We start from the raw sequence: 16,206 nt of genomic DNA on the forward strand, positions 1-16,206 counted from the left end.
GACGAGGGCTAAAAAGTGACCGCGAGTGAAATTCGCTTAATATGAGATCTATTACGAAAAAAAATTCCTCTTACGACCCCCTTGAAATTTTGTGAGGTGGTAGGAGAACGCCTTGGGGTGTCACAAAAAACTCGCCATGTCCGGGAAAATTCGGGAAACGGGTCAAAACTGACCAGTCGTATTTCCCTGTATAATCTTTGTATTTAATGGGAAAAACAGAGGGTGTTTTCAAAACAGATTTTAGGGCACTTACCTTTTCTACATCTGGCTAATTTTTTGCATGCTCTTAGGTAAATGGCTTAACCTTCAGGGAAAATTGTCGGTTTGACTCAAAGCCCTCGATGAGGGCTAAAAAGTGACCGCGAGTGAAATTCTCTTTATATGAGCTCTATTACGAATAAATTTTTCCTCCGACGACCCCCCCCCCCCTCCCTTTTGAAATTTTGTGAGGTCGTAGGAAAACGCCTTGGGGTGTCACAAAAAACTCGCCATGTCCGGAAAAATTCGGGAAATGGGTCAAAACTGACCAGTCGTATTTCCCTATATAATCTTTGTATTTTATGGGGGAAAACAGAGGGTGATTTCAAAACGGATTTTAGGGCACTTACCGTCCTTACATCTGGCTAATTTTTTGCATGCTCTTAGTTATGTGGCTTGACCTTTAGGGAAAACTGTCGGCTTCACTCAAAGCCCTCGACAAGGGCTAAAAAGTAACCGCGAATGAAATTCTCTTTATATAAGCTCTATTACAAAATAAATTTCTCCGACGACGACCCCCCCTTGAAATTTTGTGAGGTGGTAGGAGTACGCCTTGAGGTGTCACAAAAAACTCGCCATGTCCGGGAAAATTCGGGAAACGGGTCAAAACTGACCAGTCGTATTTCCCTATATAATCTTTGTATTTTAAAAGAAAAACGGAATTTTCAACACAAGTTTTAGGTTTATTTATCCTCTGTACATCATGCTAATGTTTTGCATACACTTCAGTAGATGACTAGGCCGTATGGAAAAACTGTTGGTCAGACTCAAAGCCCTCGACCAGGGCTAAAAGATGACCGCCAGTGAAATTCTCCTTATATGAGATATATATAAATAAATTAACAAACGATCTCCTTAATATTATTTGAGGTCGTAGACCGACCCTGGAGGATAACAAGAAAACTTTATTCCCGTCGGAAAAAGCCATTGTAGTCGTTAAATATGTTCATATATCGTATTTTCTTATATAAGCATAGCAACTGTTTGTTTAAAAAAAGTAAACAAAGACATACGTCATTTGGTCCATTTTCAAAGGAGGTAACCTTTTTAAATAATTATTTTTCAAATAATTGTATACTATTTTAAACAGAAACAGAAAATGACAAAGTATAGCATTTTTTTAGTAAAAAATTAAGTTGTTAATTATTCTACGTATCCTAATTAAATAAGTTATTTAATTTTAAAAGTCAATGCAATATAAATTATGAGATATACTGTTCATGGAACCTCTGTAGTTCTAATTCCATTTTAGTCGTAGATTGCGTACTCTCGAATATTTTTTCTGAAAACGGATGTTAAACAACATACAACAACATCTTCTCTAAAACTAGCATTACTGTTTAAATTCAAGCACTCCACACCTCATCCATCACTAAATAATTAGTATTCAAATTATCAAATGTTTTTGAAAACCTAAGCGAAGCTAGGCAGCATACCTAGTATATAGATAAATATAAGCCTACAAATGAACTACTGGTGGTGTTTTGAAGCAAATATTTTTAGTCGTGTCTACTTCATGAATAAGAGAATCACTAAAAAGAAGTAAATAAAACATATTTAAAAAAACCCTTGTATTAACAAGCTTTAAGGTGACATGCTATGTTTTTTTTCTATTTTTTACAGTTTAAGATCTAAAGCCTTTTGAATACTTTAATCATATTTGGCATATAAAAGTAAGTATTAAACAGTAAAAAAAGGGTCGAAAACAATTTTGGTTGTCATGGAAAACCAAAAACCTCCGCCATTTTGGATTTTTCGGTACTTTTAAAAATGCTAAGGCTTTTTTATTTATTCATCTATAGCAATCAAATTTAAACTACTTATATTTCAGTGTATATTAAAACTATTGTCACGACAACTTTTTGAAATAATAACTAGTAAGAATTTTACAAGGTCTAAAAAATCGTACCCTTTTTAGTATTCAAAAGTTTCAAAATGTGCATATTAATTACCAAATACTTTTTTTCTATGAAAGCAATCACAATTCCCTCGTGACAAAAGTTGTATTTTCGCATCAAGAACATTTACTGAAAATATAGTTGGTATTGTTTAATAAATAAACAAGGTAATTAAAAAGTCTAGTGACAATTTTAGCGCAATTTCCTTATGTTATCTAAAAATAGCTCTGTCGTAGCGTAAATCAAGAGCAGGGTTAGTAAAACCATCGGTTAGTTAATTAGTTATTAAAACGTTTTTTATTAATTTTTTTTCAGTATTTTGCATGTTTTATTTACAATAGAGTTACATGACTAAAAACCATTGCGCGCCTAGCTACCGAACGTGATGTCGCAACCATTGAACGTGATGGCGCAGCTATTGAACGTGATGACGCGTGTGGTGTGGTTGGATAAAAATGCCTAATAATTCGGTCCAAATTTAAATTAATTCAAAAAAAATTTTGTGACCGAACGAAAGGATATTTTTGAAAACTTTCTTTGGCAATATTGTTCTAAATTATGGCAGGAATCGATTGCTACATGTTTCAAGTCTCTAAGTCGTGTGGTTGCCGAGATATTGGCAAAAAACTGCATTTTTTGAGGTTTTTTGGCTTTTCCGGGAAATCCATGAAAGAAACCCGGAATTATTTTGGCCTATAATCATCCTCGTAACATAATTAACATAATTTCTTTTGGAACTAGTCCTCGAAATTGCTTCGTTGATGAGGAGATACGACTTAAAGCTGCGGACACACATCCATTCATACATTCATACAACCAGAAATGACGGATGAATAAACGCAATTCTCCAGAATGGAAATTGCGCTAAAAAGTAGTAGGCTATTTAGTGTTAAGAACCTGAGAACTGAGAAAAACAGCCACAAGTAACGAAAACTAGGTCAGGAAAGTACCATATCTGTGTAAACTGCAAAGCCGATTGTAAGCTTTGTGTGTTTCCGAGATGTAGGAATTTAAGTTTATTAAATACATGAGAAATCCAGGTTTCCAATGATGTCAAATACAATATAATGACGGATATAAAACTCTTCATAGAGAGCTTGTAAGATTGGGAAAAATTGATTGTTTTTTAATTAATAGGGTCATAAAAATCGTAATTCAAACACATAAAATATTTTTTTCTCTTTAAAGTTATTTTTTTCTATATACAAAAATTGACAAAGTATCCAAAAGTGCAAGAAACCCATCATGACGAAAAACAAGAAATTTTGTGATTTTTTTTTCCGCGCATATCAACTTAAATGCACAGAAAATAAGAAAATAAAACTAATTTGGTTTATTTGAGAAAAGCTGCTTTTATCGCTCGTGTGATCTTTTACAATTTTTTCAGCGATAAAAGTTTTTATTTTTTATAAATTAGTTTTTTTACAAGCTTTTGATTTACTCACTTCCTCTGTCTGTCGTCAGTCTAGATCGAAACGCCGGAGCGAAAACTCGGACACTTCTAACTGACAGATACGGTTTACAGTTGGCTCATGGGTCAAGACATGGAGACAATGCAATCTGAAATTAAATTTTGACTTAATTGGATGCCTAATTAATTTTTTATGTATAAATCAAACTTTTGACCGAATTAGTAGGCATTTCACGTTCAATAGCTGCGTCATCACGTTCAATAGGCGTGCAATGGTTTTTAGTCATGAAACTCTATTGTAAACACAAATAATGCACTTAGATAAATTTCATTAAAAAATGTTTTAATAACAAGCTTTTATGTAATAACTAGGCATGCTGCCCAGCTTCGCTTAGGCTTTCGAAAACATTGAGAATTTGAATGCTTAATTAATTCGCCCGAAGGTCGGTCTACGACCTCAAGAGTTATGAAGAGGTTCCTCCGTGGACATTTTTTTTCGATTTATAGCTCATATAAGGTACCGGTCAGTCGAGGTCAGTTTTGACCCCCACATCGTAGACTTTTCGGCCAACCGGCCCCCGTGTTCTGTCGCACCAAGGCAAGATCATGCCAAATTTGAAGCGCCTGCGGCGCCGGGAATCTAGATCTAGATCTAGATTCCTAAAAGAATTTTTTTTTTAAGTTTAGCCCGAGCATAATAAAAAAGAATACATTAACCAAGTTGACTTGCTGTGTCTCGAACCCGCACCTCCTGCGTGGTTTAATGTACACTAACATCTCCGCTATTTAGGCACCTTATAAAATACGGAGAATGAAACACGTATTTTAAAATCTTAACTTACGCGAATATGCCTATTCTTTCAAATTAATTTTTTATCCCAAATTAGCCAGTTCCAAACAAAGATTTTGTATAAAATAAATAAGTCTTGAAATAGTTTAGTCCTAATATAGAAATTTATTTTTGGAATTGATTTTAGAGAAGTTAGAGTCTAAATCTAGATCTTAGCGTCTACGTCTAGATCTAGTTATTGCGTAGATTTAGATTTAGATTTAGTCTAGATCTAGAATCTCTAGATCTAGAATCCAAATACATAAAATAAATTTTATGAGTTTAGGCCGGAAAAATTGTATTGTATACATTTCATAGTGTACGTAGATCTAAATCAAATTTGAATGAAATAGTTCATTTCTTTTCATTCTTAACACGGCAGATGACGTCATTAGTTAATGTATAAGCAATAGTGACGTCACAGTTTTATGCGTTCTTTTTCACATATATTAATGCTTTTCCGGTTGCATAAATAATACTGTTTCTCTACATTCGAATACGCCTTTAATTTTTATTTTTCTTCTTTAAGTAAAATTGTGGTTATACATTTAAAACATCTAACATATTATTTTCAACAAAAGTCCGTAAAAAGTTCTCCATATACCGCTGCCGATTCTGACGTGATGTCCGGCGAAAATTTTTTGCGGACAGAGAAAGAGAGAGAGAGAGAGAGAGAGATGTGCGCACATTGGGCTTTTATATATTAGGATGCATTAAACAGTAGAAAATAAATTATACACTACTATTTAAATAACCATAAAGAAGAGCGTGGGTCTCTTCTCAAATATTAGTAAAGGTATCCAAAAGGTACATAAGTGACCCATGCTTTTCTTTATAGTTATTTAAATAGTAGTCTATAATTTATTTTCTACCTTTTAGTGTATAATTACATAAAATCTTGTTATTAAAATATTTTTATGAAATTTTTATTTCTTATTTTGGTGCATTTCAAGCTTGTTGCTATGAAGGCTTTTTTTCATTACATTTGTTTTATTCACTGTTCGCTTCGTACACATTCAATCCTGCTATATGTTTGAAATTACATATAATAGATACCTTCAACGGGTCTACGACAAATTCCCGAAAGACACTTGCCCGAATGCCGTTTGCCCGAAGGCCGAATTCCCGAATGGACACTTGCCCGAATGCGACAAATGCCCGAATGGACACTTGCCCGAATGCGACGAATTCCCGAATGGACACTTGCCCGAATGCGACAAATGCCCGAATGGACACTTGCCCGAATGCGACAAATGCCCGAATGGACACTTGCCCGAATGCGACAAATGCCCGAATGCCACTTGCCCGAAGGCCGTTTGCCCGAAAAATGTTATCAATAAAATATTACCAAATAGTCATTCGTGATCAATTTAAATTTGAAATTTTGATAAACAATACATATATTAACAAAAATAAAGGGAAAATATTTAATATCATATATATTAACACGAAGATATTATTAATTAATTTGTATTTAAATAGAGATCAAACATAAAAGACTAACATTAGTTTTTTAATTCGCCGCCTAGGCCCCGCCCCATTCTATTGTTGACTGATCACCTCACAAGTTTAGCATAACAAGATAAATCAAACAAACTCGCCTCTGTTCAATGTTGCGAAACGCCGCGCCGCCTACACCGTGTCATAAACGTTATAAACCACCGCAACACGTCGGCTACACAAGGTGGTCAAAACTTACACATCAAAAGAATGTTAAGATACCGCCGCCGACATCACCTTACATTTATTGAAGAATAAAGAATTTTTTTACAGCGATTTCTCATATTAAAAAAAAATAATAATAAAAGCTAAATTTTAAAAATATAAGCAAATTTGTTTTTATGCTTAAAACAATGTTGATTATCAAAATTTCAAACTTGAATTGATTTTGAATGTCTATTTGGTTATATAATTTTTTATTCAATTTTTACATTTTTCGGGCAAACGGCCTTCGGGCAAGTGGCATTCGGGCATTTGTCGCATTCGGGCAAGTGTCCATTCGGGCATTTGTCGCATTCGGGCAAGTGTCCATTCGGGCATTTGTCGCATTCGGGCAAGTGTCCATTCGGGCATTTGTCGCATTCGGGCAAGTGTCCATTCGGGCATTTGTCGCATTCGGGCAAGTGTCCATTCGGGAATTCGGCCTTCGGGCAAACGGCATTCGGGCAAGTGTCTTTCGGTAAAACGTCCGGCTCCCCCTTCAACAGAGTTAACACTAACCCTTTCTCATTCGATAAAATTAGATTTTGTTTTTTTCAAGCCCAAACCTGACCACCGTACTATAAAGGGTTTTTTTTGTTATTGCGCTTGTCGTTCAAAACACAACTCTACAGCTATGTTAAGCCAAATCGGATAAAACATAAAGCTATTTTGTCTAGTGGTCAAAACATACAGCTATGTTCAGTCTAGTCGGTCAAAAGATAAAGCTATGTTAAGTCTAGTCGGATAAAACAGCTATTTAGTCTAGTCTGTGAAAACATACAGCAATGTAAAGTCTAGTAAGTTAAAACACACAGCTATGTTAAGTCTAGTAAGTTAAAACACACAGCTATGTTAAGTCTAGTCGGATAAATCATACAGCAATGTTAAGTCTAGTAAGTCAAAACATACAGCAATATAAAGTCTAGTAAGTTAAAACACACAGCTATGTTAAGTCTAGTCGGACAAAACATACAGCAATGTTAAGACGCGCTAAAAGGCACTGACGAACGCTAACAAAACAATTATTTATTAATACAGACAATTGTTTATTGATACAGAAAATTGTTTATTTATTTAAACAATTATTTATTGACACAAAGAACTGTTTATTGACACAAAGAAATATGTATTAATATAAACAATTGTTTATTGATACAAATACATTGTTTTGCTACAAACAACTGTTTATAGATACATAAAGCAAGCACGCCAGCGACTGGCTCTAGGTCTACCGCTTGCTTTGCTGAACAGACGATTCGCACACACAAAGAGCCACGTCTGTGCACTCGGATATCCTCCAGAGTGAGTCGTTCAGATCTGCGGCCGCGCACGCATCGTTGCTCGGAGACATTGGTGTATCCGGCACCCAGTTGCTGTAACCAACAGCCTCGCTAGATTTCCTATAAAAAATGGATTAGTCTTTAACGTAAAAAAACATTTTTAAAGTGCATTGTAACAAACAAAAATCATTATATAATATTAGAGCCCCTTCCCGCATTAAAGGACAATAGTTCTTACAGAAAAGTGAAATCTTGGACTGCGCATTAGGGAATTAGTCTAAGTCATCTCGTGTTGCCCCTGTAACACGATCCCTCTCAAAGTCTTGCCAGTATAGTCAAAAAGAGTGCAAAGCACTGCGTTTGGTCACAACTTCATAAAGCATTACCCTAAACAATAACCATCGCCAACCATTACCAAAGCAAAAAATACAAATCAACGTAACATTTTATCCTTAACAAATCAAACTTAATTACCTTTTTGAAATAATACTAATCTAAATGCAACAAATAGAAGCTGCTATTAGGCAAAGTTGTTATGCAACACTTTTCACTTACGCATGCAAGTGCCAGGCGTTGTTTGTGAACTTAATACCCAGCCAGTAAGGATAGATGTTGGTGCGACTCAGCGTATTCACTGAACCTCCCATCTGCTTGTGAAGAAATGCTTTCGTTTCGGCCGATTTCGGTACCACAACATCGTAACTAGTTTGTGAAGGAAAGGTACAAAACTGGTACATTCATGTGTCTTTTTTTTTCGAAACAATAATCTATATTTTGATTAAAATATTGCCTGGGTGCAAGCAATACTTTAAGTGTTGCACAAAGTTTAATATGTCCTAATTTGCACTTACCTAGAATTCTGACAACTTTTTGAACAGTCGTCAAATTTCAGGAGCATATCGGCAACAACGTAGCAGCTACTCAAATGTTTGAAGGAGCAGTGTTTGCTTTTTTTCGTAACTGGTGGTACTTGCGTTTCTGGAGAATGTGCTTCGGGTTTTTGAGCTTCTGCTTGAGATGTTTGTTTTTTTATTGGGGAATGTGCTGCAGGTATTTGAGATTCTGCTTGAGATGTTGCACTTTCTACTGGAGAATGTGCTTCAGGTTTTTGGGCTTCTGCTTGAGATGTTGTACTTTCTACTGGAGAATGTGCATCAGTTTTTTTAGCCTCTGCTTTAGACGTTGCACTTTCTACTGGAGAATGTGCTTCAGGTTTTTGAGCTTCTGCTTGAGATGCAGTTTTTTTTATTGGAGCATGTGCTTCAGTCTGAGATGTCGCATTTTCTACTGTCGTAGCCACATCAGACGTTTGTGTTTTGTCCTGAAGTGTGGCTTTTCTTAGCAAAGGATATGGTTTTTTCTGCTTTTTGCTGCTTATTTGTGATGAACTGCTTACTTTTATTATTTCTATTTTTGTCGTTTTATGTTTATGTAGAAGGTTAGCTACCAATGCATCCTCATCTGAAGCAAGTTTTGGTTTTATTGATATAAGTTTTTCTTCTGATAATGCTGGCTTTTCTTCTGATGATCGCGGCCATTTTTCCGATGATGATGGCTTTTCTTCTGATGATCGCGGCCATTCTTCCGATGATGATGGCTTTTCTTCTGATGATCGCGGCCATTCTTCCGATGATGATGTCTTTTCTTCTGATGATCGCTGCCATTCTTCCGATGATGATGTCTTTTCTTCTGATGACCGCGGCCATTCTTCTGATGATGATTTCGACTCTTCATATGATTCATCGCTTTCTGAAAAACTGATTTCTATTGGGTAAATATTTATTATAATATTTGGTCCTGGTGTATCATAGTATCCGACTGCTCCACGGTATCCGGTTACCTCATGTTGTTCTGTTTTATCATTTTGTTCTTTTGTATTATGGTGTCTGTGTTTATCAAGCCACCCCGGCAAAGGAATAATTACTTGTGGAAGATCATTGAATATTCCATGTCTCAAATCAGTTGGTTTCAAGTCCGTATACTCGCTATACACATCACCGAGAGATGGTCTATCATATGGAAAAGCTGACGAATAGCTAAGTGAAACTGCGAAGAGAAATAACACACGCAGGAGATATGCGGGAGCTCTGCGACAATCAGGCTCCATACCTTGGCGTCTTCTTGATTACTCCAACAACTACACGTCTTGCGTATACTTGGACTTCAATGCGCGAATAAGTAATCAACAACCCTGGTTCATTTTAGCTCGTGCTATTTATCAATCAAAATATACAATTAGGATTATTGATGAATTTATATTGAAAACTAGACCGACCTAAGACACACTGGATTTTAGGCAGGCAATACTGTGGTAGAAAGATTTATATTAACACCTGATTCTATCACTAGGAGTAATGATTTTAAACTTAACCCTTAACACATTTATAAATTATGGGCGGCATGGCCTAAGAGGTAGAGCGCAAGGCTACTAACCCAACAGTCTCGAGTTCGAATCCTGGTTCAAGTCAGTAGAATGTCCCTGAGTCCACCCAGCCCTGATGGGTTAAGAAAAATATAAACTACTTCATCTGCCCAATGGATCGCTAGGTCTAAAGAGGATTCTTTACTTTGCTCTTCACATTTATAAATTACAACAGTCAATTGATTAAGCTGCATGTTGTAGGGAGATACATCGCTTGATCTAATGTGATATGATGTTTGATATGTCGAACACCTCCTGTACATTCGTTCGGTGGCAGTAGCCCGGAAAAGCTCATAGGGGTGTGTGGTTAAAAAAAATATTTTCTACATTTCAGTATTTATATGTACATATCACAATTTATTGTAACTTTATACCCACCTACTCTCCTAAACCCTAAATACAAAATTTTCAAAATTTTCAAAATTTTCAATTAACTCCTCCCCCCACATCCTACCCCCCCCCCCCCCCCCCCCCCCTCAGCCACACTATCCAGAAATTATTTTAGTTGCGTATTGTCACTTGAAGAGGTTGTGACGTGGTAATTACTGAATCCTATTTAAATGACCAAACACAATAAATAGGTTTACGCTAATCAATAAGTAAAAATTAACTTCAGTAGGAGGGTGTGAGGGTACGAGTGGATGTATTGATCTTCAGCCACACCAGTTGTAATGGGGGATAAACAACAACCACCCAGATGTGAGAGTGGGGGTGATGAATTGAGATGAAGAAATATCCAGCGCACGTTCAAGTTCAAAAATACAATGTTCTTTATAAAAATGTATTATCAACTTCCTACCTAACCTACTAATCTATTCTTTACTGTATACTGTTTACTACTACCACTAACTGAACTTGAGCCTTTTCGGGTTAGCAGTTGCGCGCTTTACTACCGTCCACACCGTCCTTAGTTTATTATTTGCTTGGATACTTTTATTGTTGCATTTATTTCTGACAAAGTCCAAATTCCTATATAACCGTTATAAGCAATGTTAAGCTGGTCATGGCTAATTAGTAGTTATGCTATATAATGAGAAGTTTAAAGCTGCACTTACAAGGATATACTACAAAGCGACACACAAACATCGTTCGTGGTGAGTACATCAAAGTACGAGTAGCACCGGTCACCTTTCCTAACGAAGCCTAGCGAGCAGTCCTTCCTGGTGGTGTTTTGATAACTTCTTTCAAAGATGGCCGACCTGTTTCCAACATGCCAACGGGCGAAAGTCGTGGGGTCAACTTTATACAAATATTTTCTTCCTCGTTTTGCCTGGTGTAAACTGTCGTTTATAAGTTTATTTATTTTAGTATCAAGCGGGCTCCATAAGTTCGCGTGATTCTGATATTCTCTTCCGTAACAAGCACTTCCGTGTTGTTCTTTCCTGTTGGTGGAAGTACTTTTAGATTCTGGTCGTTTTGAGAGATTTCTTGTTTTGTTTGTTTAGAAACATTTGGTTGTTTATTGGTACCTATGGTAGCGCGGTGTGTACTCTGGTTTGACGTCTGGGTTAATTACTGGTGCAAAATGGATAAATCAATATGTCTAGGTCGATAAAACTTTGGGAGTTATTTGTTCTTTTTTATTTGTGATAAACAAATCCAGTTAGTTTATTCCCTATTATAACACATTAGTGAGCAGATCTAAAGCAGAAAAATTCAAAATGATTGCACCTTCGTCAGTCAGTTGGTCAGTTAGTTGGACGGTTGTCAGTCAGTCAGTCAGTCAGTCAGTCAGTCAGTCAGTCAGTCAGTCAGTCAGTCAGTCAGTCAGTCAGTCAGTCAGTCAGTCAGTCAGTCAGTCAGTCAGTCAGTCAGTCAGTCAGTCAGTCAGTCAGTCAGTCAGTCAGTCAGTCATTTAGTCAGTCATTTAGTCAGTCAGTCAGTCAGTCAGTCAGTCGGTCAATCAGTCAGTCAGTCAGTCAGTCAGTCAGTCAGTCAGTCAGTCAGTCATTTAGTCAGTCATTTAGTCAGTCAGTCAGTCAGTCAGTCAGTCAGTCAGTTAGTCAGTCAGTCAGTCAGTCAGTCAGTCAGTCAGTCAGACATTCGGTCGGTCGGTCGGTCGGTCGGTCAGTCGATCGGTCGTTCGGTCGTTCTGTCTGTCGGTCTGTCTGTCTGTTTGTCTGTTCTCCAAATAAACAACAACATATAGAAAACCAAATATGTTACCAATACTGAAAACAACATATGTTCCCCATATAAAAAACCACATATGTTACCCATATTAAAAAACCACAAATATACCCCTTATAAGCAAATACCCCCTTTCCCCCCACCCCCTCCCCAAAGCAACACGGCAAGATTCTGATGTAGATTTAGTGTTTTCAATCAAATCCCAATTAGACTGACAAAGAGAAAATAAGATTAGATTTAAGTGACCTGGCTGTTTTAACCATCAGTCAAGTTTGATCAATTCATTCAACACATGACCAGCCGAACACAACAAGAAAGCTAGTGGCACGATGAAACTAACCTGGTGAGCGAACAACCCATGAACGAACGACTTAGTGAACGAACGATATCACTAGACTACCTGTTATCTAGTTAGATAACTGTGGGTTTCGGGAGTCATCCATAAATGACATCACGTCTGTCACTTATCATCACAAAATAACCAGACCCCACAATCAAAAAGACGTTTTTTATCTTTTAAAAACACCGATTTCGGCTGAGCATGGGTCTGACCACACTATCCCTTCATATACTGACGTAACAGGTGACCTACTCAACTCTATTTCACCTGCCCAGTGTCCCGCCAAGTCTCAGACAACATGTTTTATCGTGTAAAAAAACGATTCCAGCCGAGCATGATTCCGACCACACTATCCCTTCATATGCTGAGGACAAAGAAAAATAAGAACTCTACTTCACCTGCCCTGTGTCCCTCGAGGTCCCGATAGGCAACTTCATAATTCACGTTTATAAAAACAAAAATTGAAAAAAAAATTACTTTATCGTGATGTGTCATCGAAAACGTACCATCTGCATGGTAGCCATTACACTACCATTATAGCTATAGGGGCACTTACTAACCAATGTAGAATTAGTCCTATATTCTACTGCAAAGTAAGACACTAAGTTACGCGAAGAGGTCCTATTATTTTAATTTTAATTATGAGCCTATATCCCAAATTAGTTAATTCCGTAGCTAAACAAAGATTTATATAAATAATTAAGGCCTGAAATAGTTTAGTATATAGATTCTAGTTCTAAATTCTAGATGTAGAATTTACGTTGAGTCTAGATTCTAGTTTTCGCCGTAACTCTAGATCTATATAGATTCTTGATCTAGAACCTAGGTCCTAGATTATAAGATAGATAAATCCCATGCATTCTCGAATTACATGATCATTGAAGCTAAATAAATATTTATATAAAATAATTAAGTCCTGAAAAAGATTCTAGATCTAGATTCTAGATGTAGAATTTACGTAAGTCTAGATCTAGAATTTACGATAAGTCAATTCTATAGCTAAACTAACAAAGATTAATATAAAATAGTTTAGTATAAAAACTCATTTTTATCTAGAGCAAGATTTCTCTAGATCTAGATAATTCTTTCTAGATTCTGCGATTAATTTGGAGATCTAGTATTTGCCGTATCAACTCTAGAATCTAGTTCTAGAGTCTAGAATAGTCTAGAGCTGTCAAAATAAAAATAACACTTGTATTCTTGAATAAGATGATTCGTGAAGCTAACAAGCAAAGATTTATATCAAATATTTAAGGACAAATAGTTTAATAAAGAAACTCAATAAATTTTTCTGATTTTAAAATAATTTTGTTCTACCTAGATTCTAGATCTATAAATAACATTCTTGGTCAGCTGATCTTTAGATCTATAAACAACTTTAGATTGTAGAGCTAGAGAAACTTATTGTAAAGCTAAATGAAAAAGACAGTTGAAAATTGATATAAGTGTTGGAATATAATAAAAACGTAATAAAAACAGCAAACGGACGTATTGTTAAAGTTATAGCCGACAGAAAATTAGCTATAGAACGCGTTAAAGATCTGAATGGGCAACACAATCTTCGATCGAACGGACATTGTTGTTTTAAAAAGTAAATAAATCATGTGACGTCACTATTCACTCTAAGTAAGCTCATTGTTTTGAACTTTTATAATTAATGTGGTTAATCTACCAATGAATAAATCAATAAATTAATTAACGTCTTCAACTAAATTTGTGATTAACAGTCTTTCTGAAAAAAAAAATTGTTCTCTACCTAATTACTATTTTACAGCTCTACACATAGTAGCCAAACGGACAAACAAATAAATATTCAAACATGTAAACAAACTTGAGTTTTAGTAGTATACTAGACTACCCGTTATCTAGTTAGATAACTGTGGGTTTCGGGGGGTCATCCATAAATGACATCACGTCTGCCAGCCAGAGGCGTAGCGACCGTTCCCGGCGCCCGGGGACAAACTTTTCGATTTGCACCCCCCCCCTCAAACTTTTGATTTGCAACACCCCCCCCCCCCCCTCAAACTTTTTAAATTTACACCCCCCTTAACGGTTCCATGACAAAAGATCTCAGGACAAATGATCTCAGACAAAATATCTCAGACAAAATATCTCACGGACAAATGATCTCAGGACAAATGATCTCAGGACAAATGATCTCAAGGACAAATGATCTCACGGACAAAAGATACCAGGACAGAATATATCAGGACAACTTTAACTATTACTATAGTCAATGTTCTAAACTTTTATAATAAATGTGGTTAATCTACCTATGAATATATCAATAAATTAATTAACGGCTTTAAATTAGTTAGTAATTAACAGTGTGTTCAAGAAAGAACAATATTTACCACCCAAAATCCTATTTTACAACTCTACACATAATGACAACAAAATGAGTTATCAAACGTCACTATTCAGTCAAAATTAAGCCATTGTTCTAAAACTTTTTTAAAAATGTGGTAAATCTACCTATGAATAAATCAATAAATTAATTAACGTATTTAAATAAATGTGTGATTAACAGTCTGTCTGCAATAAAAAATTGTTCTCTACCTACATACTATTTTACAGCCTCCCATATAGACCAGTTTACTTACAGTACGAAATCAGACAAACAAATAAATTTTTAGCGATAAAAGTTTTTTTTTTTTTTGATAAATTAGTTTTTTACAAGCTTTTAATTAACTCACTTCCTCTGTCTGTTGTCAGTCTAGATCGAAACGCCGGAGCGAAAACTCGGACACTTCTAACTGACAGATACGGTTTACAGTTGGCTCATGGGTCAAGACATGAAGACAATGCAATCTGAAATTAAATTTTGACTTAATTTGATGCCTAATTAATTGTTTATGTATAAATCAAACTTTTGACCGAATTAGTAGGCATTTCACGTTCAATAGCTGCGTCATCACGTTCAATAGGCGTGCAATGGTTTTTTAGTCATGAAACTCTATTGTAAACACATGTAATGCACTTAAATAAATATCATTAAAAAATGTTTTAATAACAAGCTTTTATGTAATAATGCACTGAACGGTAGAAAATAAATTATACACTACTATTTAAATAACTATAAAGAAAAGCGTGGGTGTCTTCTCAAATATTAGTAAAGGTATCCAGTAGATACTAAAGTGACCCACGCTTTTCTTTATAGTTATTTAAATTGTAGTCTATAATTTCTTTTCTACCTTTTAGTGTATAATTACATAAAATCTTGTTATTAAAATATTTTTATGAAATTTTTATTTCTTATTTTGGTGCATTTCAAACTTGTTGCTATGAAGGCTTTTTTTATATTACATTTGTTTTATTCATTGTTCGCTTCGTACACATTCAATCCTGCTATATGTTTGAAATTACATATAATAGATACCTTCAACAGAGTTAACACTAACCCTTTCTCATTCGATAAAATTGGATTTTGTTTTTTTCAAGCCCAAACCTGACCACCGTACTATAATGGCTTATTTTTTTATTGCGCTTGTCGTTCAAAACACAACTCTACAGCTATGTTAAGCCAAATAGGATAAAACATAAAGCTTTTTTGTCTAGTGGTCAAAACATACAGCTATGTTCGGTCTAGTCGGTCAAAAAACATACAGCTATGTTAAGTCTAGTCGGATAAAACATAAAGCGATTTTGTCTAGTGGTCAAAACATACAGCTATGTTCAGTCTAGTCGGTCAAAAAACATACAGCTATGTTAAGTCTAGTCAGATAAAACAGCTATTTAGTCTAGTCTGTGAAAACATACAGCAATGTGTAGTCTAGTATGTGAAAACATACAGCAATGTAAAGTCTAGTAAGTTAAATCACACAGCTATGTTAAGTCTAGTCGGATAAAACATACGGCAATGTTAAGACGCGCTAAAAGGCACTGACGAACGCTAACAGAACAATTATTTATTAATACAGACAATTGTTCATTGATA

The 16,206-nt window shown here is 35.6% G+C and overlaps 1 protein-coding gene across 1 annotated transcript; it reads right to left on the reverse strand.

The window, feature by feature from the left end:
• Positions 1-7,193: 7,193 nt before the first annotated feature.
• Positions 7,194-9,649, reverse strand: LOC131935616 (surface protein). The gene is made up of 3 exons (XM_059292120.1): positions 8,229-9,649; positions 7,933-8,079; positions 7,194-7,497 (listed from the first exon to the last, which is right to left on the reverse strand). The coding sequence occupies exons 1-3, from the start codon at positions 9,482-9,484 to the stop codon at positions 7,326-7,328; spliced, it is 1,575 nt and encodes a 524-aa protein (XP_059148103.1). The 5' UTR covers positions 9,485-9,649; the 3' UTR covers positions 7,194-7,325.
• Between the last annotated feature and the right edge of the window lie 6,557 nt (positions 9,650-16,206).

The sequence above is a fragment of the Physella acuta genome, unplaced genomic scaffold (assembly GCF_028476545.2).
Source record: "Physella acuta isolate Inbredline_101_S28 unplaced genomic scaffold, ASM2847654v3 ptg000013l, whole genome shotgun sequence".
NCBI classification, from domain to species: Eukaryota; Metazoa; Mollusca; class Gastropoda; family Physidae; genus Physella; species Physella acuta.